The sequence below is a fragment of the Amblyomma maculatum genome, chromosome 11 (genome assembly GCF_055883805.1).
Source record: "Amblyomma maculatum isolate TAMU_Amacu chromosome 11, ASM5588380v1, whole genome shotgun sequence".
NCBI classification, from domain to species: domain Eukaryota; kingdom Metazoa; phylum Arthropoda; class Arachnida; order Ixodida; family Ixodidae; genus Amblyomma; species Amblyomma maculatum.
This window is the reverse complement of record NC_139354.1, coordinates 163,045,879-163,073,618: the sequence shown is the minus strand read 5'-3', so window position 1 is coordinate 163,073,618 and position 27,740 is coordinate 163,045,879. Positions and strand designations below refer to the sequence as shown.

Sequence of the window (27,740 nt, the reverse complement as noted above, 5' to 3'; positions counted from 1 at the left end):
ACACCAGGGGAAGACCGAGTCACCAACACATACTCTGGAATCTCGACGACAGATCACTTCATACACTCACAGACCTATTCAACCATCACTGGGAAGCCGGTACACTCCCAAACGCATGGACACGAGGGAAGATAATCCTTATACCGAAACCGAACAAGCCAATCACCCCTACGAACATGCGCCCCATATCGCTCACATCTTGCATCGGGAAACTCTTTGAACACGTCGTGTTAGCACGTCTTACAGCATACATGGACGAAACCTCACAGTACCCACATACTATGCTACGCTTTCGACCTCGGCTTTCCACTCCCCCCCAGGATACCTTACTACAGATAACTACTGACATACTCGACCCGAGCGCGCCAGCACACACGAAGGCAATTCTAGCCATTGACCTCAAAAAAGCTTTTGATAACGTCAAACACACCGCCATTCTACAAGCACTGATGGAACTCAACGTAGGTACCAAGGTACATAGATACGTAAAGGCCTTTTTACAAAACCAAACAGCCACGCTGCACATCGACAACATCCACACACAACCCTACACACTGGCCAGCATAGGAACACCACAAGACTCTGTCCTATCTCCCTTCCTATTTAATATAACGCTTATTCCCCTTGCTCATAGATTTCAAGCTATCCCCCACATTCAGCACACGCTATATGCTAACGACATTACTCTCTGGACAACACATGGGTCTGATGAACAAATCGAAATACCCTACAAATCGCAGCGGGCACCATAGCTACTATCAGACATGCCATCAGTCTCGAATGTTCTCCAGAGAAATCGAGGCTCCTAATCCTGCCGCCGAAAAGTGGGATCTACCACACAAACATTGAGATACACTTCCAGGGTAGACGCGTCCCTCGTGTGAACACGCTATGTATACTTGGTATGTATCTGCAAAACGACAGGAAGAACAAGAAGACACTAAAAAGGCTAAAACAAACCCTTGCCGCAACCGCGCAACTAATAAAACGAGTCACGAGCAAAGCGCACAGACTCCGAGAAGCTGATAATCTCCCCATAATCCATGCCTACACAGTTAGTCGCATCCTCTATGCGACCCCTTATCTTAGACTTACCGCAGGCGAAACTGAACAGCTAGGTGCCATGATTCGGCAAGCGACAAGAACGGCTCCTAATCTACCAGGGAACACAAGAAACGAGAAACTACTTGTCCTGGGGCTGCACAATACAATACGCGAATTAAGTGAAGCACACCTTCAAGCCCAATACATATGCCTTACTGCCACACCCAGTGGTAGACAAATATTGCACAAACTCAACAACAGGATCCCTGCCAACGATTCAAAACAAAGCACGCTTCCATCTCGCATCAAAGAATCTCTCTTTATCAAACCGCTACCTCAAAACATGCACCCTTTGCGGGATCAAGGATGTAAGACTTCACGGGAAAAAACACTGCACAAGTGGTATGGGGACGCCCCAGATGCAGTGTGGGTAGATGCAGCTGTAGTATACCAACCAAATATCGACCCCCTCAGTTTCGAACTACCACCATCGCCATGGCCCTGACAGACACTAGTGCCAACTACATCATCAGAGACTCCAAAACCGCAATCTTAAATTATGCTAGAGGCAGGGTACACATCTCTGCCAAATGTCTGCTAGCCACAACAACCCCCCCACTACCCCCGACGCGTTGAGCTTACCTGGGTGCCTGCACACTCGGGAAATCCTGGCAACAAGGCCGCAAACCCCTTAGGCGGAACTCGGGGGGGGGGGGGAATTTCTCGCACCGCACACTTCCGCGCCGAACGGCAACAACACCCAGCACCACAGTTATTCTGTAGGGTCACTGACCACTTGTCAAAATAGATGATTGACGTTTCGGAACCCCTACGGGTTCCTTGTTCACAATGGAGAACCGGGCGATAGAAGAGGCGCTTAAATAGCTTTAAAAAAAGGCGATGTAATGATTTTGCGTAAGCCGGGGGAAGGTTTCCCTTTGTTCTGTTGATAGTGTTTGCCGTTGACTGGATAATCAAAGATTCCAGGTGCAGTCGTGCTGACAGGTTTCTTTCGGTAGCGACGATTTCCACGTCATCCCAAGCAATTTCGTGACCTTCCTTTTGCGCATGCTCTGCCACAGCGTTTGACGCTGTCCGGCTCTTGGCGACATCATTGCGGTGCTCTTTTAGTCGCCTGGGCAGATTTCCAGTCTCGCCGATGTAGACAGAGCTGCAATCGTCACACGGTATCTTATATATGATACCCGGGAACTTTGAACGGGGCAAAGCGTCTTTTACATTGAAGAGATCGCCGCGCAGTTTGCTGGTTGGCACGTGGGCAATGTGTAGATTATGCTTCTTGAAAACATGTGCCAAGGCTTCACTTATGCCTGGGATGTACGGGATGGGCGCGCGTTTTGGTCGAGAGGACGACGTGGAATTTTGTATGGGCTCCGGCTGGGAATGCTTTTCGATCTGTCGTTTGGTTACGCTTTGAATAAACTTTTTCGGATATCCGTTCTTTTGCAGGTCTGTTGTTATAACTTCCAATTCTTGTTTGAGCATATGCTCATCGGAACACGTGCGTACTGCCCGGTTTACGAGTGATGCTACTACTGAACGTTTGTGAGCTAATGGGTGCACCGATTTGAAGTCGAGGTACCTTCCTGAGTGGGTGGGCTTTCTGTAGACGCTAAACTTTAGGCCGGACGGCGAGCGTGTCACTAGGGCATCCAGAAATGGAATGCTACCGTTGGCTTCTTCTTCTACAGTGAATTTGATGGAGGCCTCTATACTGTTCAGGTGATCCAAAAAGCGTTGTAGTTGCCGCTTGTTGAGAATGCAGAAGCAATCGTCTACATACCTCAAGAACACTTTAGGTCGAGGTTGGAACGTCTGCAAAGCTTTTCTTTCGATTGCTTCCATCACCAGGTTGGCCGTAGTAACAGAGATGGATGCCCCCATAGCGGTTCCGAATGTTTGCTTATATATGGATCCATTGTACGTGAAGTATGTGTTGCTTAGGCAGAAGCTTAAGAGGACGACGACGTACTGGTATCATTTGACGTGTGCTCCCTGTTCACAAGCATTCCTGTCGGGCTTGCTATCGACACGTGTAGAGACCTTCTGTCAAAGGACGCATCTTTCCAAGACCGTACACCATTTGATGTGACTGAGCTCAGCAACCTCTTAAGCTTCTGCCTAAGCAACACGTACTTCACGTACAATGAATCCATATATAAGCAAACATTCGGAACCGCTATGGGGGCATCCATCTCTGTTACTACGGCCAACCTGGTGATGGAAGCAATCGAAAGAAAAGCTTTACAGACGTTCCAACCTCGACCTAAAGTGTTCTTGAGGTATGTAGACGATTGCTTCTGCATTCTCAACAAGCGGCAACTACAACGCTTTTTGGATCACCTGAACAGTATAGAGGCCTCCATCAAATTCACTGTAGAAGAAGAAGCCAACGGTAGCATTCCATTTCTGGATGCCCTAGTGACACGCTCGCCGTCCGGCCTAAAGTTTAGCGTCTAAAGAAAGCCCACCCACTCAGGAAGGTACCTCGACTTCAAATCGGTGCACCCATTAGCTCACAAACGCTCAGTAGTAGCATCACTCGTAAACCGGGCAGTACGCACGTGTTCCGATGAGCATATGCTCAAACAAGAATTGGAAGTTATAACAACAGACCTGCAAAAGAACGGATATCCGAAAAAGTTTATTCAAAGCGTAACCAAACGACAGATCGAAAAGCATTCCCAGCCGGAGCCCATACAAAATTCCACATCGTCCTCTCGACCAAAACGCGCGCCCATCCCGTACATCCCAGGCATAAGTGAAGCCTTGGCACGTGTTTTCAAGAAGCATAATCTACACATTGCCCACGTGCCAACCAGCAAACTGCGCGGCGATCTCTTCAATGTAAAAGACGCTTTGCCCCGTTCAAAGTTCCCGGGTATCATATATAAGATACCGTGTGACGATTGCAGCTCTGTCAACATCGGCGAGACTGGAAATCTGCCCAGGCGACTAAAAGAGCACCGCAATGATGTCGCCAAGAGCCGGACAGCGTCAAACGCTGTGGCAGAGCATGCGCAAAAGGAAGGTCACGAAATTGCTTGGGATGACGTGGAAATCGTCGCTGCCGAAAGAAACCTGTCAGCACGACTGCACCTGGAATCTTTGATTATCCAATCAACGGCAAACACTATCAACAGAACAAAGGGAAACCTTCCCCCGGCTTACGCAAAATCATTACATCGCCTTTTTTAAAGCTATTTAAGCGCCTCTTCTATCGCCCGGTTCTCCATTGTGAACAAGGAACCCGTAGGGGTTCCGAAACGTCAATCATCTATTTTGACAAGTGGTCAGTGACCCTACAGAATAACTATGCTACTACCTGACCAGACGGCGTTCCGTCAAACTTTGGATTACATCAACCTTCGACAAGTCCATGGACAACCGGCCGTTACTAAAATCCGACAGTTTTTAAGCATCTCATCAAGGATTGCTTCGTTCAGCACTCACCTACGTTTCAATATTGCCTGCAAAGCGGAGCAGGTGATACCTAGGTCCCTTCGTCTGAGACGGCCTGTCAACTCAGCATTTGGCCATTACGTGATTACAAGGGCGGAAAAGCAACTACTGCAAGCGCGCATTGAAGAATGCAAGGCTACGGTGAAGCGTTTGGAAAACGAAGCATTCTTCACCAAACGACAACTGGAATTTCAGATTCCCGAAGTCCTACCCAGCATCCAACTAGTGGCAAGTCAAGAGATGAAGCTGAGGAAACAAAGAAACGAGGCATCCCAGGCAAGGAAATTAGACTCTTTAATTGCGGCGAAAGAACAGAGGCATCCGGTACGTAGTTTCGAGGTTCGTAACCTGTCTTCACACGTCCTGTCTGCTGCAGAGACTCAGGTGTTGAGCCGTGGTATGAACTTTAACCAAGGGAAGCTCCCGGACCCAAGAAAAGTGATCTGCTCCGTCGAGGGAGCAATCCGCCAGCTCGACTCAGATGTTCAGGACGAAGTCCGGACAACAGCTGTTGGGATCCTATCCCGTATCAACAAGAAATGCCAGTCTGCCCTTTCGAAAGGTGAGCGCTTGGCCCTCGGCTCCTTAAAAAGCAACCCTGACATTGCCGTCCTGCCCGCGGACAAGGGGAACGTGACAGTGGTACTCAACCGTTCAACTTACCAACAGAAAATGACGAGCATGCTGGGTGATGAGTCAACGTACCAAAAGCTGGCCAAGGATCCGACCTCGAAAATTCAGACCGAGTTGCAAAAACTGCTCTCGCATATATTTGAGGGTCTCCCGCCGTCAAAAAAGTGGCTTTATTATCACCTTCTTTGCACCAATGGCTCCGCGCCAGCAATATATGGCCTCCCGAAAATTCACAAGACCGGAATTCCGTTACGACCCATAGTTGACTTTACAAGATCGCCCCTCCACAAACTATCAGGGTATCTACACAAGGTCCTTGCGCCTTTGGTTGGAAAGACCGACACATATATCCACAACACGGCTGATTTCATAAACAAGGTTGCCGGCACCGTTTTGGAGGACGACGACGTACTGGTATCATTTGACGTGTGCTCCCTGTTCACAAGCATTCCTGTCGGGCTTGCTATCGACACGTGTAGAGACCTTCTGTCAAAGGACGCATCTTTCCAAGACCGTACACCATTTGATGTGACTGAGCTCAGCAACCTCTTAAGCTTCTGCCTAAGCAACACGTACTTCACGTACAATGGATCCATATATAAGCAAACATTCGGAACCGCTATGGGGGCATCCATCTCTGTTACTACGGCCAACCTGGTGATGGAAGCAATCGAAAGAAAAGCTTTGCAGACGTTCCAACCTCGACCTAAAGTGTTCTTGAGGTATGTAGACGATTGCTTCTGCATTCTCAACAAGCGGCAACTACAACGCTTTTTGGATCACCTGAACAGTATAGAGGCCTCCATCAAATTCACTGTAGAAGAAGAAGCCAACGGTAGCATTCCATTTCTGGATGCCCTAGTGACACGCTCGCCGTCCGGCCTAAAGTTTAGCGTCTACAGAAAGCCCACCCACTCAGGAAGGTACCTCGACTTCAAATCGGTGCACCCATTAGCTCACAAACGCTCAGTAGTAGCATCACTCGTAAACCGGGCAGTACGCATGTGTTCCGATGAGCATATGCTCAAACAAGAATTGGAAGTTATAACAACAGACCTGCAAAAGAACGGATATCCGAAAAAGTTTATTCAAAGCGTAACCAAACGACAGATCGAAAAGCATTCCCAGCCGGAGCCCATACAAAATTCCACGTCGTCCTCTCGACCAAAACGCGCGCCCATCCCGTACATCCCAGGCATAAGTGAAGGCTTGGCACGTGTTTTCAAGAAGCATAATCTACACATTGCCCACGTGCCAACCAGCAAACTGCGCGGCGATCTCTTCAATGTAAAAGACGCTTTGCCCCGTTCAAAGTTCCCGGGTATCATATATAAGATACCGTGTGACGATTGCAGCTCTGTCTACATCGGCGAGACTGGAAATCTGCCCAGGCGACTAAAAGAGCACCGCAATGATGTCGCCAAGAGCCGGACAGCGTCAAACGCTGTGGCAGAGCATGCGCAAAAGGAAGGTCACGAAATTGCTTGGGATGACGTGGAAATCGTCGCTACCGAAAGAAACCTGTCAGCACGACTGCACCTGGAATCTTTGATTATCCAGTCAATGGCAAACACTATCAACAGAACAAAGGGAAACCTTCCCCCGGCTTATGCAAAATCATTACATCGCCTTTTTTAAAGCTATTTAAGCGCCTCTTCTATCGCCCGGTTCTCCATTGTGAACAAGGAATCCGTAGGGGTTCCGAAACGTCAATCATCTATTTTGACAAGTAGTCAGTGACCCTACAGAATAACTATGCTACTACCTGACCAGACGGCATTCCGTCAAACTTTGGATTACACCCAGCACCACACTCCTCCCTTACCACCAGGGAACAGTATCTCTGGCGACGATTGCAAACGAGGACCCTCCCCACTCTCTCCCTATTATCTCATTATCAATCAATCCTGTCCCCTCTGCCAAGCCCCTAAAGCGACACTGACCCATATCCTACTAACCTGCCCGGCGTCTCCTCCCCCCAGCGGATCGGTGCCACTCCGGACTTGGGAGGACTGGGAGACCACACTACACTCCAAAGACCCGGCGAAGCAAAAGATCGCAGTTCGCCGGGCTGCCGACGTCATGGACAGATTGAACATGAACGTTTGAATGCGGTGGGGTGGTGCGGGGACCCAGGGGGCCAGGGGGCCCTGAATACCCTTGCGAAAATAAATGTTTTGACCTCCTCCTCCTCCAAAAACATAGCGCAGTTCAATGTTCCCGGGCCAAGTCCTGACGTATCCAACTCAGGGGGGAATGTGGCGCCATACTTGTCAGGTAAGCAATCTGAAAACTCCTGTCTAGATGACTCAACCGAGTAATCAAGAAAACCAAGAGCTGCAGAAGGTATAGTATCCCCTCATCAAGCCTATCTGTACAACGCCCTGAATGAGCACCAGGGTGCGTCAACCTGTGCAGCATTATCCCCCATTACTGAAGTGTGCCGTTACAACTAAGTTTTGCAGAATTGTTTATTACTAACTAGGAGGACAGGAATGCGACGTTTATTGTTCCCTTGGGGGTGCCACCAGATATCTGAATAAAAGACACCCATGGCTGGGCTATATTCAGTGCGGAGTTTGCCTGCGACTGACATGATGTGCACCTCTCTTGGCCAGGAAACGCTTTCGAGAAATGCTCCCGGTCTGGATTATATGCAGCCATGCAGCATCTTGGCGAGCTGCCAAGAAAATAACGGGTTTCTGTTTCTTAATTTTAGGTGGCATAAATGTGCAGTGGATCCATTACACAATGGTAGTTGAGATGCCCATTAACCCAGTAAAGATACGACGGGCTTCCCAGCAGTTGATCCGTCCGAGATAAATGACACTTGGTGGAGCAGCTTCTTAATGAACCGGAGAACTTTATACAGACTATATACAAGAGATGATACAAGAGTCAAGCCGGGTTTGCTTCCCCAAGGGAGCAACAATCAGAGACGAAAGGCAACTGGCCGCGCCGGCTGCACCGACCGCTAAGGCAGAGCGACAAGGGACTCCGCGTCCCCGCAGTTGAGCTGGCGCCTCTTGCCCCAGCTCCGAAGCAACCACTACTCCCAGCGCTCGCCAGCGCGAGCGTCCTAACACAAGGAGCAGCTCCAGCGCAGTCCCGCGCTCCTGAGATGAGCCGAGAGCATGCCCCTTTCCAGGTGTCAAAAAAATAAAAACATTTACTGCAAACTGTCTCCTCGGCAAACTTCGCAAAGCGCACCAGATGCGCGCTACACATCGCAGTGCAGTGCGACGAAAGCCTGACCCCCCTTCGCGGGTTTTATGGCCTCCGGTCGCTCCCACTCGTGCGACGGCACAGTGGGAGACCGCGCTAATGAGCTCCGAGACGAGGCAAAAGGGGCGCTTCTCCCATCTCCAATAGCAAAGGGAAAATAAACTCAGAGGGGGGCCGGAAGGAAGAGCTCGCGTTTTGGAGCTAACGCTCTCCTTCCAGGAACTAGAACGGGACACGCAGTTCAACACTAGGCCACCCAGCTGAGAAATACCCCCAAAACACAAGTACAGATATACGTCAACACATACACGAGGGTCTGGCATAGAAATTTACACAGAGAACCCAACAACCGCTGAGGCCGAACAGAGCACGGGCCTTACAAACCCCATCAGCACCCTTAAAATAAATGACGTAGGTCGATGTCACTTTGTCAAGGGCCCAGAGTGGTCAAGCCGCAGAACATGCCCTGCCTATGAGTGAGCGATGCTTTGATGCTAGCCCTGGACTGGTGCTGCCTCAAGTCCGGTCGTGCCTTTATGAAGTGCCTGAGAGAATCCCTGGCTTAAGCGATCGGCAAGCCGTACCCCAAAGTGGTTTTCTGTACTGAGAATTCTAGGATTGGGCCACTGCGACATATCAAGCATGGCATTGTGGTGCCACTTCGTAGCTCCGACAAGCTGTCACTTTATTGGTTTGTGACGAAATTGGATCGAGCATTCCTGCAAAGCACTAAAACACTTCGAATCAGCAGGGCTGATGCAGGCTACCATTTCGAAACGTACAGTTAAATCACATTAGAAATTACAGGATCGCAGGTATTCTTTCGAATTAGGCAAGCTGGAATTATCGAAGTACTAATTCTTCTCACTTCACTAGAGAATGTCTACTCACGCAGGAGGTCACTGCCAAACTCGTTGGCGGCCAGGTGGTCGAACAGGGCCGTCAGCACGGGCAGCAACACGAGCTGTACATAGTTGAGCGAGGAAGACGTTTTCATGGTGGTACCCCGCAGGTGGCTGTAGCGGCCCTGCTCCAGGTTAGTCAGCGTCTGGGCCAGGTCGTCCGAGGCGTTGTTGAAGTATGTCAGCATCGATGTCTTGACAAAGTCCGGGCAGTTCTTTACTATGGCCCTGCACACAACAGGAAAAAAGTTTCTCATGGTCATCCGCTGACTCGGGATCAACAGTCTGTCCTTACGTCTATGTCCCGCATCGCTCCATTTACCTTACATCAACTTTCCTTTCAATATGCATACTATCAACTCCATTCTATGCCAACTCCCAACTTTCTGATGCTAGCTAAGAAAGCACAAGACCTACTACAGTTGACAGCCCTGCCTTCAGCATGTACAACCCTTTCCCTTCCGTATAGGTACTTACATGCAGCAGAAACAGAAGTCATCAGTGAGCTTTGCCAAAATATCAAGGCAGAAGCTGGGCTAGTTGGTGTCATCATTAATTAAAAAGACTAGCGCATGTAACAAGGACACAGACATTGCGCTCATCCTGTCTTTTTTTATGTCTGTGTCCTTGTTACTGTGTTTTTAATTAATATTGCCAAAAAACACATACAGATACAGTTGGCGAAAGCTGCTGGGAGAGAAATAGCTACAGCAAAATGACACTGATTCGTTTTGCAGGCTGTTTAGATGAAAATGCCCCTATTACAATCAAAACACTCTGTAACCTAACCGTATGTGAAGCATGCCAATCAATTCCCACACGGCAAAATCTCGATTTTTCTCAATGACTTGACAAACATATCCTAGATGGGTGTATTTTAAATTTGAGATGGTCAGTGCTTTTTTTTAAAGCTGCCCACACATTTCATGACATCCGAACACAGGAACATGCCAACGCTTCTTCTGAAACTCAGTTTTCATACAACCTTTTTCACTTGTTTGATCGATGCTCTGAACACTCCATCGGCAGAAGAAAAGCAAGGCAGACAAAACCTTTGCGTAGTATGCTAAGTTTGAGGCCACGTCTGTATTTCTAAATTAACGAGGGTCGAATTAACGAGTACTGAGTTACAAGTCTTGGAGGTCACGTGCAAAAGACAGTAGGCGGCCACTTCCACGGCCCCACCCTATGGCACCACCATGCCTATCATCGCTTAGGCTTTACCCACTTTTCCGTGGTCTTGCCTGGTTTTATGTTTGCCCCATTTTGGACGCGCAGTCTTAAAACTATGCCGCCCTATTGCGGAGACGTTTCTATGGCCGCGTGCTGGGCATCAGGCCACCCAGATGCAGTGCCACATAGTTTGAATGACCCTTAGCGGAATCGACTCACATTCAAATTATATATATATAAATTATTTATTTATTTCAAAAAATTACATACCAATACGAGCCTGCCCAAGCCAACAATGGGCTTGTGGGGCAGCGCTCGGCAGAATGAAGCAAGCCCAGGGGCGGCACAGTAAGTCAATTACACAAGACTCAAACTAAAAACTAAAGAAAGGCAGTAAGAAATGACGGGGAAGAAAAAAAATAAAAATAAATAAAAAACAAAGAAAGAAAGAAACAAAATTACACATACAGATCAAAGATATAAGATTTTACTTCTTTCCGCATGCTGGAAGATAAAACATTATCTGGCAGGTCGTTTAACACATCAGGTACATAGAAGGCACGGACACGTTTCCCGTATCTTGTCCATACTCTTGGTAAGGAAAAGCGGTCGCGTGGACGTAATGTTCTGGCGGGGACATACGGAAGGCAGAACTCATTGTTCCATATATAGGAAAGGATTACTGTTTCTTTGAATAACAGCCTGAACGAGGGCATGTGCGAGCATGAAAAAAGACCGGGATTGTTAGTAATGTGCACACCATACATCACCGCCCGAATTATGGATTTTAGTAAAGAATCAACTTTATTGCGCCAAAACACTGAACAGAAATAAAAAGAACAAATTCCATATCTCAGCACACTGTACGCCAATGCATGTGCTATTGTTTTCCTTACGTGAATTGGGCATAGTGCTTTAATAGAATACAGCAGGCAGGCTATTTTGCGCAGCCTTTCACAAACGTTAGCCAAGTGAGTGTTCCAAGACATGTTAGAATCAAAATGAACACCGAGATAATTGACACTTGAGAGGTATGGAATAGGAGAGCAAGAACAATTGTTACACAGAGGAGAATGAAGAAACACTGGAGTGATGACAGGAATAGATTTCAGCGGATCAGGGCTTTATTATACACAGACCTCTATGGAGCTCGGCCGGACCAAGCAATTATTGAGGTTTGAATTAACCGCGCTTTCACTGTGTGCAAAATTACACAAGCCCCTTTCATTTCCGCTATACTCACCACAACAGGCACACCTCCTTAGTATCCACACAGCAAATGCATGCCCTTCCCTCTTTGTGCCATTGCCCCTTTTCCACCATGATCACTGCACCCAGTCATCTGGTGCAAGCTCCAAAAATGAACTTAACCGCAAGGCTTTGTGTACTAGATGATGTGTGACTCACTTAGCGTCGGTGGCCCGAATAAGCACCTGCAGGCAGGAAACGGCCAGCTTGCACTCGTTGCCAAACACACTGAACTTGGCCCTGAGGAGGCCGCCCAGCTTGCAGAACAGGCTGTACCCAGAAGAGAAAAGGAGAATGAGCACACCAAAGAGAATTGGGGGGCACTTAAGCGCACTACAAATGCAGCTCGTCATCATCATTAGCCTGACTATACTGCCTGCAGGGCAAAGGCCTCTCCCATAGTATTCCAATAGGTCCTATGCTAGCTGCATCCACTTGACCCCTGCGAACTTCTTAACCCCATCCGCCCACCTAGCTTTCCGACGCCCCCTGCTGCGCCCCCCTGCTTTCCCTTGGAATCCAGTTACCTTAAGCGACCGTAGCTGTCCTCTCTACGCACTACATGCCTTGCCCATCCCCACTTCTACTTCTTGATTTCAACTAAAATGTCATTAACTCGAGTTACTTCTTTGACCCACTCTGCACGCTTCCGATCTCTTAACATTACACCCACCATTTTGCACTCCATGGCCCTCTGCACTGTCCTTAACTTAAATAGAACCCTTTTCGTTAGCCTCCCCGTTTCAGCCCCATAGGTGAGTACAGGTAAGCTGCTAGTCATAATCTGCGAATATTTGCCAAATGCGCTCCATCCCAATCGTATTGTCCTAGTTATTTCCCTTTCATGATCCAGATCAAATGCAACTAAGGAGGCAATAAAAACACACGCGAATACAAAAAGAACGAAGAGTGGGGCATGATGGACACTCCAGCCGCTGCCTGTAAGCAAAGTGAAGAGTCTCTTTAGCCTCAAGGTGCGATGTCAGTGCATGTTAAAGAACCCCCGATAGTCGAAATTTCTGGAGGCTTCCACTACGGCATCTCTCATGGCCTGAGTCGCTTTGGGATGTTAAACCCCACAAACCAAACCTACAGCCTCAAAATCATAAGAGATGCTCAAAGAAGAAAAAATCAAGAGGAAAAGCAGGCATCAGCACAAGAATAGACCCAACCAAATGAAAGGCAAAGCACAATGCTGAAGGCATGACAGGAGAAGTCTAGTGTCAGCATTGTGATTCATGTTTGTGTCTATTCTAGTTTCCGCTCTAGTCATATACCAGCCAGCTAAGGTATACAACCAGTCAATACGCCATTAAAGCAACAGCAGGTGCGACATTCGTTTGTTTTCCTTCTGCAAGCACGAATTGTATGAGATGTACCATGTTACATCACATGCACTTTTCTGTGCTGCAAAGCATAGGTTCGCTAGTGCAAGTGAAGATAGACTGAATATATATGCCTGCATACATACTCCCTATAGGTGCCCACAAGAAGTTACCAAAATGGGAAAAAGAATAAAAACCCAAACTTCTTTCCTCTCTAAAGGCTCTGCAAAGCATTGAAGAATGGATTACACAGGTCACACAAGGAAGCGCCTACAGCACCATTAAGGTCCTGGCTGTGTTTAGATTTCCAAAATTAGTTTTTAGGCTTATCGTTATAGGCTCAGGAGTGTGGACAGGATTTGTTCATCTGCAGAAGGTGCCGCACAGTCACTGTCAAGAAATGAATTGATTGATACGTAAAAAAAAAAGGTTGTATGAGCTAGAGGGCAAACAAAATGTGTTTGTGTGCAAAATTTCGTTGATGTGGAATAATTAGTTAATTATTTACAGGCCGAACAGTCAATTCAAATTCAAAATAGCCAGGGACGTCGATATAGTGTGCAGATATCAAAACAGCCAGCCCCGGACGTCGAAATTGTGCAAAATACTACCTCAAAATTATGTAAAAGAAGTATGTAAAAACGTTGCAAAACTTTAATGTCAGGCCTAGTCATGCATCACAACATCGAAAACAGTCAATAAAAAGTAAAAGAAGAAAAAAGTAGTAACAGAGAAAAAAAAAGTAAAACAGTAAAAAAAGATAAAAACCAACCCAAATAGAAAAAAAGTTGAAAGAGTAAAAAAGTAAAATAAGCTTTTTTAGGGATAAGTAAGGCAGCAGTCAATATTCTCGACCATAAACCCTGACTGCTCATTGGAGGGTCAAATTCTAAAGTTAAAGCTCAGCGACTTTGGTCATCTGATGAGAAGAGAGGAGTCGCTGGAGAAAGATTTGATGTTGGGAAAGGTGGAGGGTCGCCGGAGAAGGGGTAGGCAGTGAACGCGATGGTTAGATGGCATCCTCGAGGCACTGCAGATGAAGTTATGTGATGTTAGGAAGATAGTGAGAGACCGGAAAGCGTGGCATGACATGGTCCATAGGGTCACGAAGAGTCAGACACGACTGACGAGTGAACTGAACTGAAAGGCAGCAGTTAGGGATAAAGGTAGATGGAGAATACCTCAGTAATCTGCGATTTGCTGATGACATTGCCTTGCTAAGTAACTCGGGGGATGAACTGCAAATAATGATTGATGACCTAGACAGGAAAAGTAGAAAGGTAGGCTTGAAAATCAATACGTAGAAGACTAAGGTAATGGCAAGGAACAGCAGTTTATGTTAGGTAGCGAAGCACTGGAAGTAGTAGGCGAATATGTCTACATAGGACAGGTAGTAACCACATATCCAGACCATGAAAAGGAAATAACAAAAGGAATAAGAAAGGGATGGAGCGCATTTGGCAAGCACTCGCAGATTATGACTAGCAGCTTACCGGTATCGCTTAAGAGGAAAGTGTACAACAGTTGCATCTTACCTGTACTCACCTATCTATGGGGCTAAAATGTGGAGGCTAACCAAGAGGTTGTCAAACATTATGGTGTCTGCCAGCGCTGCGGCACCATAATGTTTGACAACCACCACCAACTAGCCCAGCAGTATACCCTACATAACCAAGAGGGTTCTACTTAAGTTGAGGACAACGCAGAGGGCTATGGAACGAAAAATGGTAGGGGTAACATTAAGAGATTGAAAGCGTGCAGAGCGGGTGAGAGAAATAACTCAAGTTACTGACATTCTAGTGGAAATCAAGAAGAAGAAATGGGCATGGTCAGGACATGTAGTGCGAAGAGAGGATAACCGATGGTCACTTAGGGTAACAAACTGGATTCCAAGGGAAGGAAAGCGTAGCAGGGGGCGGCAGAAAGTTAGGTGGGCAGATGTGGTTAAGAAGTTCGCAAGGGTCAAGTGGATGCAGCTAGCACGGAACCGGGTTAATTGAAGAAATATGGGAGAGGCCTTCGCCCTGCAGTGGGTATAGTCGGGCTGCTGCTGATGATGATGATTAAGCTTTTTTGGGCACCTGTACATCACTGTACTGCAATCTCCAGTGTCGCAGTTTTTTTTCCGAGAATTCCGTATGTCTTCTCCAGCACCGACTTACATGTGGAAGAAATCTGGGCTGCGCCCAAAATGATGTTTGTGTGCTATGCAATGCCAGAGTATATTAAGGAACCCTGGTCGTTGAAATTAATCTAGAGCTCACAATTACGACATCACTCATAGCCCATATGCCACTTTGTGACATTCAAACTGAGAATTTACAATTTTTACATGGCAAAATATCGGGTGGGTGGCACAGGCATGCGCCCGATGCAGACAAATTACGCACCACAACTGCGCTCCACCTGCCATGCACAGTAATTTCATTTCGAAAGAACTCAAAAGTAATGTCGCATTGTCTCGCAAAAAACGAAATGGTGCTCATATGTTTTTAAGGCAGTTTAATTCTGAGGCCAGGAATACACAAAAGAACTGTACAAGAAGGACCTGAATGTGCAAACCCAACATAAGACGGTTGTGATTACTGATCTCGAGCCGGGCATCCTGAAGAGTGAAGTTGAATGGGCCTTAGCCAGCCTTGCTAAGAACAAAGCTAGCGGAATTGATGGCATTCCAGCTGAGTTGCTTCAAAACCTCAACTATGACGCTGTTAACATTCTGCATACATTATGTCAGAAGATTTGGACAACCCTGCAGTGGCCACAGGATTGGAGGAGGTCAGTTCACATCCCCATTCCAAAGAAAGGCAGTGCCAAAGATTGTTCCAACTACCGCACGATCACGCTTATTTCGCATGCTAGCAAGGTGATGTTGAAAATCCTCCAAGGAAGGCTGCAGCAGTATGTGGATCGGGAGCTTCCGGACGTGCAAGCTGGGTTTCGCAAGGGCAGAGGAACTAGAGACCAAATTGCCAACCTTCGCTGGACCATGGAAAAAGCAAGAGAGTTCCAGAAACCCATCTACTTCTGCTTTATTGATTATGCTAAAGCATTTGACTGCGTAGATCACAGCAGATTGTGGCAAGCTCTCTAATAGATGGCAGTTCCAATTCACCTCATCTGTCTCCTCAGGAACCTGTATGAAGGGCAAGAGGCCACAGTCAGAACTGGGCATGGTCTTAATGATTGGTTTCCGATCGAGAAAGGAGTGAGGCAAGGCTGCATACTGTCGCCCTGCCTATTTAACCTATATGCAGAGTGCATCATGAGCAAGGCCGGTCTGGACGAGTCTTCAGCTGGAGTGAAGATTGCTGGAAAACGTATTAACAACCTTAGATATGCGGATGATACCACTTTAATGGCAGAAAGTGAAGTGGAACTCAAGAGACTTCAGATGCGCGTATAAGAAGAGAGTGAGAAGTTTGGGCTTAAACTGAACATTAAAAAGGCAAAGATCATGGCGTCTTGCCCTATCAAGTCCTGGTGCATCAATGAACAAGAAGTGGAAGCTGTGACAGATTTTCTCTTCTTGGGCTCCAAGATTACCTCGGAAGGAGACTGCAGCCATGAAATTAGGAGACGCCTGCTTCTGGGAAAGAGAGCAATGGTTAGCCTTGACCGCCTGGTAAAGAGCAGAGATATTAGTCTACCAACCAAGATCCGTATAACTCGTGCTATGGTCTTTCCAGTTGTGATGTATGGATGCGAGTTGGACTGTGAAAAAGGCTGACCGCCAAAGAATTGACGCGTTTCAATTGTGGTGCTGGCGAAGACTCTTGAGAGTTCCTTGGACTGCCAGAAGATCAAATCAGTCGATGTTGGTGACCATAAACCCTGACTGCTCATTGGAGGGTCAAATTCTAAAGTTAAAGCTCAGCTACTTTGGTCATCTGATGAGAAGAGAGGAGTCACTGGAGAAAGATTTGATGTTGGGAAAGGTTGAGGGTCGCCAGAGAAGGGGTAGGCAGCGAACGCGATGGTTAAATGGCATCCTCGAGGCACTGCAGATGAAGTTATGTGATGTTAGGAAGATAGTGAGAGACCGGAAAGCGTGGCGTGACATGGTCCATAGGGTCACGAAGAGTCAGACACGACTGAACGACTGAACTGAAGTCTGAGGCAGGAAAATGTGTTGTTCATTTAAAAATAGTAGCTTGCCAGTCATCATCATCATCATCAGCCTGATTATACCCACTGCAGGGCGAAGGCCTCTCCCATATCTCTCCACTTAACCCGGTTCTGTGCTAGCTGCATCCACTTGACCCCTGCGAACTTCTTAATCTCATCCGCCCACCTAACTTTCTGCCGCCCCCTGCTACGCTTTCCTTCCCTTGGAATCCAGTTTGTTACCCTCAGCGACCATCGGTTATCCTCTCTTCGCACTACATGTCCTGCCCATGTCCATTTCTTCTTCTTAATTTCCACTAGAATGTCGTTAACTTGAGTTATTTCTCTGACCCACTCTGCACGCTTTCTATCTCTTAATGTTACCCCTACCATTTTTCGTTCCATAGCCCTCTGGGTCGTCCTCAACTTAAGTAGAACTCTCTTGGTTAGCCTCCACGTTTCAGCCCCATAGGTGAGTACAGGCAAGATGCAACTGTTGTATACTTTCCTCTTGAGCGATACCGGTAAGCTGCTAGTCATAATCTGCGAGTGCTTGCCAAATGCGCTCCATCCCAATCTTATTCTTCTTGTTATTTCCTTTTCATGATCCGGATCTGCGGTTACTACCTGTCCTAAGTAGATATATTCGCCTACTACTTCCAGTATTTCGCTACCTAATGTAAACTCCTGTTCCTTCCCGAGGCTGTTGAACATTACCTTAGTCTTCTGCATATTGATTTTCAAGCCTACCTTTCTACTTTTCCTGTCTAGGTCATCAATCATTATTTGCAGTTCATCTCCCGAGTTGCTTAGCAAGGCAATGTCATCAGCAAATCGCAGATTACTGAGGTATTCTCCATCTACCCTTATCCCTAACTGCTCCCATTCCAAGTCTCTGAATACTTCCTCTAAACAAGCTGTGAATAGTACTGGGGAGATTGTGTCTCCTCGCCTAACACCTTTCTTTATGGGAATTTTGTTGCTTTCTTTATGTAGAACTATGGTTGCTGTGCAGCCACTATATATATCTTCCAGCACTTTCACGTACGGCTCGTCTACCCCCTGATTTCGCAATGCCTGCATCACCGCCGAGGTTTCAACTGAGTCAAATGCTTTTTCGTAATCAATGAATGCTATGTATAAGGGCTGGTTATATTCCGAGCATTTTTCTATCACCTGATTGATGGTATGGATATGATCGATAGTAGAGTACCGTTTCCGAAACCCTGCTTGATCCTTTGCTTGATTGCAGTCTAAGGTTGTCCTGATTCTATTACCGATTACCTTAGTAAATACCTTATACGTAATAGACAGTAAGCTGATTGGTCTGTAATTTTTAAGGTCCTTAGAGTCCCCTTTCTTGTGAATGAGGATAATGTTTGCATTCTTCCATGCTTCCGGTACCGTCGATGACACCAGGCACTGCGTATACAGGGTGGCCAGTTTTTCTAGCACAATATCCCCCCCGTCCTTCAGCAAATCTGTAGTTATCAGATCCTCTCCAGCTGATTTCCCCCTTTTCATAGTTTCTAGTGCTTTCTTCACCTCGTCCTTCGTCACTGGTGGAACGTCTGACTGTTTTTCCCTACCGCCCATCTCATTACGGTCCTGACTACTTTGGCTACTGTAGAGATCTGTATAGAACTCCTCGGCTACTTTGACTATCTTGTCCATATTAGTGATGACGTTGCCCGCCTTGTCCCTTATCGCATACATCTGGTTTTTGCCTATGCCCAATTTCTTCTTTACCGCTTTAAGGCTTCCCCCGTTCTTTACAGCATGCTCAATTTTCTCCATGTTATACTTCCTTATATCGGTCACCTTGCGCTTATTGATTAGCTTCGATATCTCGGCCAATTCGATCTGGTCTGTTGGATTGGAAGCTTTCATACTCTGCCGTTTCTTAATCAAATCTTTCGTCTCCTTAGACAGCTTACCGGTATCCTCTCTAACTATCCTACCGCCTACTTCTACCGCGCACTCAGTAATGATATCTCTGAAATTATTGTTCCTTGCCTCTAAGGTAATGTCGCCATCCTCGGTTAGAGCTGAATACCTATTCTGTAGCGAGATCCTGAACTCTTCTGCCCTCCCCCTCACCGCTAATTCGTTGATGGGTTTCTTTCTTACTAATCTATTGCGTTCTTCAGATTTAGGTTAATTCGGGACCTCACCATCTTGTGGTCACTACATCGAACTTTCCCGATTACCTCTACATCCTGCACAATGGCGGGGGTTGAACACATTATGAAGTCGATTTCATTTTGCTTGCCAGTGACAAGTTCTAATTCTTGAGCTGCTCCCATTCGTGCCATTTTCCGGGGCATTTTCATTGCATTGATTTCTGTAGCGGTTTCATGGCCTGAAGGGCACCCGCAACGCTGCTATGTAACTTTCTTTACTTTTGGCCCTCATACGCACCAGCATACATGCTTCACATCTGCCGCATCGTCTTATTTCTCGCTAATCATGGCATTAAAAAATGTTATGATGCTAAATTGAACCGACATGCAGTAGAATTTGCCGAGGAGCTTGTGTACCACAGTGCAGAAAGTTTTAAAGTTTAGGGTTACATTATCTGGGACTGGCGCAGAGCCGCCAGTGTGCTCCGGACAATGAAGTCGACCATGAAGGGGAGGCAATTGCCTAGTTGCCGTTGCATATTTCCCCTCCTCGCCCTTCTTTCCTTCTCCCCTTTTTTTTCTCCTCTGGTTTTGCCTAAGCGCCGTTTGTAAGTACACATGCCATCTGTATGTATCAAAATAAGAAATTTAAAAAAAGTACTGTTCAGACTTAGGGTGCTACATGCATCTGTGTGAGCCCTGTGTGTCAGAGGATATGGGCATATACTATGTGACGGCCGCCACAAGCATGTATTTTCGTCACTCTTTTGCACATGATCAACGAGTTTTCTACCTAGTGAGTGGGTGAGTATTATACACCAGTGCAACTTATCTGTGTTTTTTGTCACAAAAATTGCCGTTTCGAGGAGGGTGCGACCTATACACTGGAAAATATGGTATTCAAATCTAGAGTATTTTCTTTTCTCCCATCAAGTTGCCATTCGATCCCCACAACCCCTCCATGTACAGGGTCATCCACTTGTAGCTATAACACAATCGCGGCTTTCAAAGCAACACTGCATTCTACGTAGGCACATATCGAAGCAAAGCAATACAAGTACAGCATGACCTGTACCTTAGCTCTATTGTGTGGCTGATTCGGGCGCAATGGCGCTTTGAAAGCAGTGCTATAGCTAGAAGTGGATGACCCTGTATCCCCAGACATGCATCCTCAGCACTTACTGGCATCACAGTGTAGTTCTTTGTTTGTTTTTTTCTTTCGTTATCAAGCAAAGAAGAGCCCCCAGACAGTTAAAGGTGTGCAAGTATTCGAAATGTTTAATATGAATCAAATATGTTTGTTATTCGACTCATACTCAAAAAACTGGCATTTGGGATTTCCGATTGCAGCAGAAATTCATTGCGGTTTTCCCGCACTGCGCGCTTCACCGCAATGCCACATTAGCTGTGCAGTGCAGCATCCTCAAAACGTCATGGGGGGTCTTGCCGACAATGTGCACAAAGCGAAGCACTTGAGGAAACCCGAAAAAAAAAGCAATTTAATCTTATACGCAGATATCAACTGTGTTCATCATATAAAATTTCTGTGAAAATGGTTTTCAGCAGTTTTTTTCAGGACCATTCAATAAACCAAGCTTTCAGTTATTTCAGAATTTTTTTTAGTCCATTGAAGGCCAAATTAGCAAAATTGTTCTTATGCAGCAGCGATACGACAGGGCTCCACTCAGTTTCATGCAGGTACTTCCTGTACAAATACGTGAAACATTTATACTGGATATTTCAGTGGGTATACACTTCGATGCAGTTGTATTTTAATGTTATTTTTTCAAATATGTACGTTCTGAAACAAACGAGCATAGAAGTGCTAGGACTAGTGGTAACAATGTTTTCCTTTTTTAATTTTCTGTTGTTTTTTCACTAATTGGATGTGTGATTCGATATTCAAAGGCAATTTTTTTTATATTGTCACGGTGTGAAGTCTCTGATCAGAAGTCACCGCGGGACACAGGAGTAACAGAAGTCACAGTGCGGCAGGAAACTAGCAGGCCCGCTTCGACAGAAGAACTTCAGTTTCTTCGCCTCGAGAAGACGAATGTCGGTTTCTTCACCTCGAGGAGGCACACGCTCGCGATCAGCACAGAGGGAAGATAAAGAATGCAGCGTGTCATTGCCCCCCCGGATACAAGAAGCATCGTCCCGATGCTGGAAGTGTGGGTAGAGAAAAAAAAAACCATTGCACGAAGGGCAGTTGCTCACGCACAGAAAGAGTCAACACTATCGGTCGTAATACGGTTTCAGGCGGACCACGTGGACCACGTCCGGGAGCGTGGAGCGTCGGGAGCATCAGGAACAACCTCATAGTTTAGGTCCCCAACTTGGCTTACCACTTTGTACGGGCCAAAGTAACGACACAGCAGTTTCTCGCTGAGGCCTCGTCGACGTACAGGAAACCAAACCCAGACATGGTCTCCAGCTGTGTACCGGGCGTCACGGTGTCGGAGGTTGTATCGTTGGGCATCGCGGCGTTGCTGATTCTGAATTCGCAGCCTGGCCAGCTGACGGGCCTCTTCGGCGAGGTGCAGAAAGGTGTGAACATCTGGTTGTTGGTTGCCGTCGTCCAGATGTGGTAACATGGCATCAAGCATTGTGGTCACTTCGCGGCCATGGACCAGACGGAAAGGTGTCATGTTCGTTGTTTCCTGGACCGCTGTATTGTATGCAAAGGTAACGTACGGGAGCACTTCATCCCACGTTTTGTGCTCTACGTCGACGTACATTGAGAGCATGTCAGCGAGTGTTTTGTTCAAGCGTTCGGTCAAGCCGTTCGTTTGAGGATGGTAAGGTGTTGCCTTCCTGTGTTCAGTATGACTGTGAATTAAAATCTGCTGCAGCAATTCGGCTGTAAATGCGGCTCCTCTGTCAGTAATCAAAATCTCCGGTGCGCCATGGCGCAGGACAACGCAATTGATGAAAAACTTTGCAACCTCTAAGGCAGTACCGTTGGTTAGAGCGGAGGTTTCCGTGTATCGTGTAAGGTAATCCGTGGCAATAATGACCCACCGGTTACCGGAGTGTGAAAGGGGAAATGGTCCCAGCATGTCCATGCCAATCTGCTGGAAAGGCCTCGACGGTGGGTCTATTGGCTTCAAGAGTCCGGTGGGCTTAGTCGGCGGCACCTTACGACGCTGACAGTTGCGACACGTTTTCACATAGTGTGAAACGTCTGAGTGAAGTCGAGGCCAGTAGTACTTTTCCTTGAGCCTTGCAAGCGTGCGGGTGACTCCCAAATGTCCAGAGGTTGGCTCATCGTGGCAAGCTTGTAAGATTTCATCACGTAGACACATAGGTACAACAATCAAGTACGGCGTTTGGCTGGCGGAAAAGTTTTTCTTCATGAGGACACCATTGCGCACACATAACGATGACAGAGCACGCTTGAAAGCTCTCGGAGCGGTTGTACATGCACCGTTTAGATAGTCCATGATGTGACGAAGTTCGGGATCTGCAGATTGTCGTTCAGCGAGGCACTCTGTGCTGATGGCATTTAGCAGTATGGCCTCATCAGGAATTTCATCTGCGGGGGGATCTACAGGGGCCCGTGAGAGGCAGTCTGCGTCCGAATGCTGACGGCCAGATTTGTACGTGACAGTTATGTCGAATTCCTGTAATCGTAGACTCCATCTTACAAGACGGGATGAAGGGTCCTTTAGGGTTGCAAGCCAGCATAGGGCATGGTGGTCAGTCACTAACTTGAATGGTTTCCCGTAAAGGTATGGCCGGAACTTCGACGTCGCCCACACAATGGCTAGACATTCTTTCTCTGTTGCGGAATAGTTGGATTTCGCTTTAGATAGACAGCGACTGGCGTAAGCGATTACACGTTCTTGGCCGCCCTGGATTTGAACTAGAACAGCGCCCAGGCCTATGTTGCTTGCATCGGTGTGAAGCTCCGTGTCGGCGTTTTCGTCGAAGTGAGCCAATATGGGAGGTGTTTGTAGGCGGCGTTGAAGCTCTTTGAATGCTTGTTCCTGTGGTGCGTCCCAAGTGAAAGGCGTGTCAGTCTTTGTCAGACGTGTTAGGGGCTCGGCGAGTCGAGCGAAATCTTTGACGTAGCGCCGGTAGTAGGCACATAAGCCAAGAAATCGTCGAACAGCTTTCTGGTCTTTGGGCGGAGGGAAGTTGGCAATAGCTGTCGTTTTCTCTGGATCCGGCAGGACACCAGCGTGGCTTACGACGTGCCCCAAGAACTTGAGCTCCGTATAAGCAAAATGACATTTCTCGTTCTTTAACGTAAGGCCAGAGGATGTTATGGCTTGCAAAACAGTTTCGAGGCGCCGAAGGTGCTCCTCGAACGTTGGAGCGAAGACCACAACGTCGTCAAGGTAAACGAGACATGTCTGCCACTTGAGATCTGCAAGTACGGTGTCCATAAGCCGTTGGAAAGTAGCCGGAGCAGAGCCCATCCGGAGTAATAAACGCCGTTTTCTCGCGGTCCCTCTCATCTACCTCTATTTGCCAGTATCCGGATTTCAAGTCCATTGAAGAGAAATATTTCGCGGAGCAGAGACGATCCAAAGCATCGTCGATGCGTGGCAGGGGATAGACGTCTTTCTTTGTAACTTTGTTTAGCCGGCGGTAATCCACACAAAACCTCAGCGTACCATCCTTTTTCTTCACAAGAACGACAGGTGCAGCCCATGGACTCCGCGAGGGCTGGATGACATCGTCGCGAAGCATCTCTTTCACTTGGCGGGTGATAGCGGCGCGTTCAGTCGGAGACACTCGGTAAGGTGACTGTCTGAGAGGTGGCACGGTATCGTCCGTAATAATGCGATGCTTGGCGAGATCAGTTCTGCCAACACGTGAAGAGTTGGAGAAGGTCGCCCGATAGCGCTGGAGGAGCTGGTTCACTTGGCGATGCTGCAGTTGAGAAAGCGCAGGGTTAATGTCGAAGTGTAAATCGGTGGTAGGCCTCTCCATTTCGGTCAATGACAGCGTCGCAAGTCCAGAGGCTTTTCGAACATGCGTGATACCGCAAATATGGGCCACTACAGTCCCAGTGCTTAAATGCTGGTGCTCACCGCCAAAATTTGTGAGTAGGACGTCTGCTTTGCCGTCTTCGAGGCGAACGACTCCTCTGGCTACAGCAAGACTGCGTTCGAAAAGTAAGATCTGTTTACTCTCCACGACACCTTCAAAGTTTCGCAGTGTATTCGCAGCCACAGACGTCATCACGCTGGAACGGGGCGGAATAGTGACGTGATCGTCAAGGATGTGCAGTGCTGTCGGTCGCTCTGAAGCACTGTGTATTGCGTTCTCAGTCGATAAGGTCACTGACTTAGTCTGCAGGTCGATAACGGCTCCATTCTCTGCTAAGAAATCCCTGCCAAGGATGACGTCGCGGGAACACTGGACAAATACGACGAAGGTTGCTAAGTACGTTTCTTCTTGCACAGTTACCCTAGAAGTGCAGGTACCGGTCGGCGTTATCAAGTGGCCTCCGGCGGTATGAATTTGTGGGCCTGTCCAGGGTGTAGTCACCTTTTTCAGAGTGGCGGCGAAAGGCCCACTCATCACAGAATAATCGGCGCCGGTATCCACAAGCGCTGTCACGTCGGTTCCGTCTACTGAAATGTTCAGGTCGGCGGTTACGGCTGTGGTGTTGCCGGAACGTCGCGGGGTCCGGTCACGGCTGCGGTGTGGTGCTAGCTGTTTTCGTGTCGTCGGAGAACTGGAGCGCCGAGGCAGCGGATCATTGTGGGGCGCGTCGTGTCGTCGTGAAACGGAGCGGCCATCCGGTTGCAGCGGTGGAGGATCTTGAGAATTTCGTCGATGAGCAACCTTCCCTCCAAAGGTTGCCGCGTCTAGTTTTCCCGATGGGGGCTAAGGGAGCGGACCCGCGTCAGGCCGGCATTACCACGTGTCTGCGAGGAGTATTGGCGCGGTGAAGGCGACCGCGAGTAGTCATAGGGCGTTCCGGATGATTCAGCCAAGTATGCGTCAATGGCAGGGGGTCGTTCACCACGCTGCGGCTTTCGCGCGTCGGCGCTAAATCCCGGCAGACCCATTCGTCGGTAATAGCAATTGCGGAAGAGGTGACCAGCTTCGCCACAGTGGAAGCACAGCGGGCGATTATCGCGAGTGCGCCAGACGTCGCTTTTGCGTGGACGCACCTGAGAAATTCGAGCGGGAGGTGCTTGACGAGTGTATGCAGGGGCTGCTTGGTGCTGACTGGGAGGTGGATGCTGACTGGGAGGTGGACAGGCACGACGAGTGACTGCGGCGTAGGTCATGGCCTGCTGTGGTGGCATTGTCAGGAGTGGCTCGGGTGGGTTGAGTGCCTGGTTGACCTCTTCCTGAACCATCTGAGAAAGGCTGGATACTTGAGGGGGTGCTGCCGTCGAAAATAGTTTTTGCAGCTCCTCGCGTACGATGGCCCGTATGGTCTCACGGAGCACGTCAGTGCTACCAGTGTCCGCGATGGCGGCAGCAATAGGGATGGACGGCCGCTCGTAGTGCTTAGATCGCATCTCTAGAGCCCTCTCAATGGTAGTGGCCTCGGATACAAATTCCCCGATGGTCTTGGGGGGACATCGCACTAATCCAACGAAGATCTGTTCCTTAATTCCCTTCATGAGATATCGAAGTTTTTTTCTTCGGACATGTTTGGATCAGCGCGACGGAATAGCCTCGTCATGTCCTCGAAGTAAACGAGGACGCTCTCGTTAGGGAGCTGAACTCTCGTCTGTAGGAGCAGCTCGGCGCGTTCTTTCCGAAAAACGGTGGTGAAAGCTTGCAGAAACTGGTCCTTGAAGGAACTCCACGTTGTGATAGTAGTCTCATGATTTTCAAACCATGTACGAGCTGAACCGTCGAGCGAAAAAAATACATGTTGCAGTTTCTGGTCGTCGCCCCAGCGATTGTACTGGGCTACTCGCTCAAATTTATCTAGCCAGTCTTCCGGGTCGTCGCTGGGAAAGGCTTGGAAGATGGGTATCTCCCGCGGCTGCTGCAGCACGAAGGAGGGGGCAGTGGTGTCTACCTGCGTCATTACGGGTGGTTGTGTTGTCTCCGAAGGTGGTGCTGGAGAAGATGGTGGCGGCCTCGCAGTACGAGAAAATTGTAGAGGCGCGAATTCAGGATCAAGCCCTCGAAGCCGTCGGCTACTCTGATGGGTAGGCGTAATCTCGATGGTAGGAGATCCCTGAGGGCTGGAGTCTCGGCTGGTTGGAGGTGTTCGGAGCATGGGTTGCGTTACCCAGCAGCTCCACCAGATGTCACGGTGTGAAGTCTCTGATCAGAAGTCACCGCGGGACACAGGAGTAACAGAAGTCACAGTGCGGCAGGAAACTAGCAGGCCCGCTTCGACAGAAGAACTTCAGTTTCTTCGCCTCGAGAAGACGAACGTCGGTTTCTTCGCCTCGAGGAGGCACACGCTCGCGATCAGCACAGAAGGAAGATAAAGAATGCAGCGTGTCAATATTTGTATTCCGTTTGGTTTGTGTGGTTTAATGTCCCAAGGCAATTCAGGCTATGAGAGACATCCACCCCCCCCCCCCCCCTCCCCTGCAGATAATTTGTGTCCTTCAAGGATTTAATAATGTCATTTTTCTACCCGTAAAAATTTCCTGGCATTGAATACCCACAGCTGAAATCAGACATGGGTAATTTGCTGCTAGACTATGGATCATCTAACACACACCTCTCAGCAGAGATTAAAAGGAGAGCTTCTCTGACTATCCCTGGCCACATGGAAGGGGTGCGATTTGTGGCTTCTCTCTTGAAGCAACGTTCTGACTATGCAGCAATTGTGGTTGCGACCTCACGCTTGTCCACACACCTTGCGACCATCTCCTTCTCACGTATGGTGGCAGTGCCGACCGTAGAAGTGGCTGTCGGTGACATGAGAAAGAAGGCTCGATGAGCCACAAACACCTTCTCCATCAGTGGCAGCACCACCTGGGGGAGAAGGAAAACAAACAGAAAATGTTGTAATGCACACGACTGCATTTACACATTGCACCCTACAGTGCCAGCATGGCCTCCACTGTCATGCTTATTATGCCAGCACGCATTTCTTCACACATGTTGACCCGGCATTGCGGCTATAGGGGATGCACGGGCATGCGTCGAAGAAGCGCCACAGCCTGCATAGAATACAAGAAAGAGGTGACGCATCGGTGCCGTTCTGGCGGCCGCTAGAAGATTCAAGTGACTCGACTTCTCCCAAATACAGTATTTACAGCCGAGCCCACTTATAAGGGCTGCTGTTATAACGAATGCTTGCTTATTACTAATGAGGGTTGAGCCACCATCAGTATACACTCGATTTTTGGACTGCAATAATTTGGACTTGGCTCAATATTTGGGACTTCATTCAGGAACCGTCACGTGCCCCATAGGAAAGTGTACATTTTCACAACGAATATTTCAGACCAAATTTAGTGCCAGCAATAATGTGCAGATCGTTTCTTGGCCGAAGGCTTGTTTTCTCAGCTTGGAATAGACGAGAGTGG

General features: G+C 48.0%; 1 protein-coding gene across 1 annotated transcript in view; it reads right to left on the bottom strand.

The window, feature by feature from the left end:
- RyR (Ryanodine receptor) overlaps positions 1 to 27,740 on the bottom strand; it is a 1,181,579-nt gene that overhangs the window by 466,753 nt on the left and 687,086 nt on the right. Inside the window, exons 71-73 of the mRNA XM_084584752.1 lie at positions 27,065 to 27,183; positions 11,868 to 11,978; positions 9,277 to 9,515 (exon numbers count right to left, since the gene is read on the bottom strand). Coding sequence (XP_084440878.1) covers positions 9,277 to 9,515; positions 11,868 to 11,978; positions 27,065 to 27,183 — 469 coding nt within the window. The remainder of the gene's footprint in view (positions 1 to 9,276; positions 9,516 to 11,867; positions 11,979 to 27,064; positions 27,184 to 27,740) is intronic.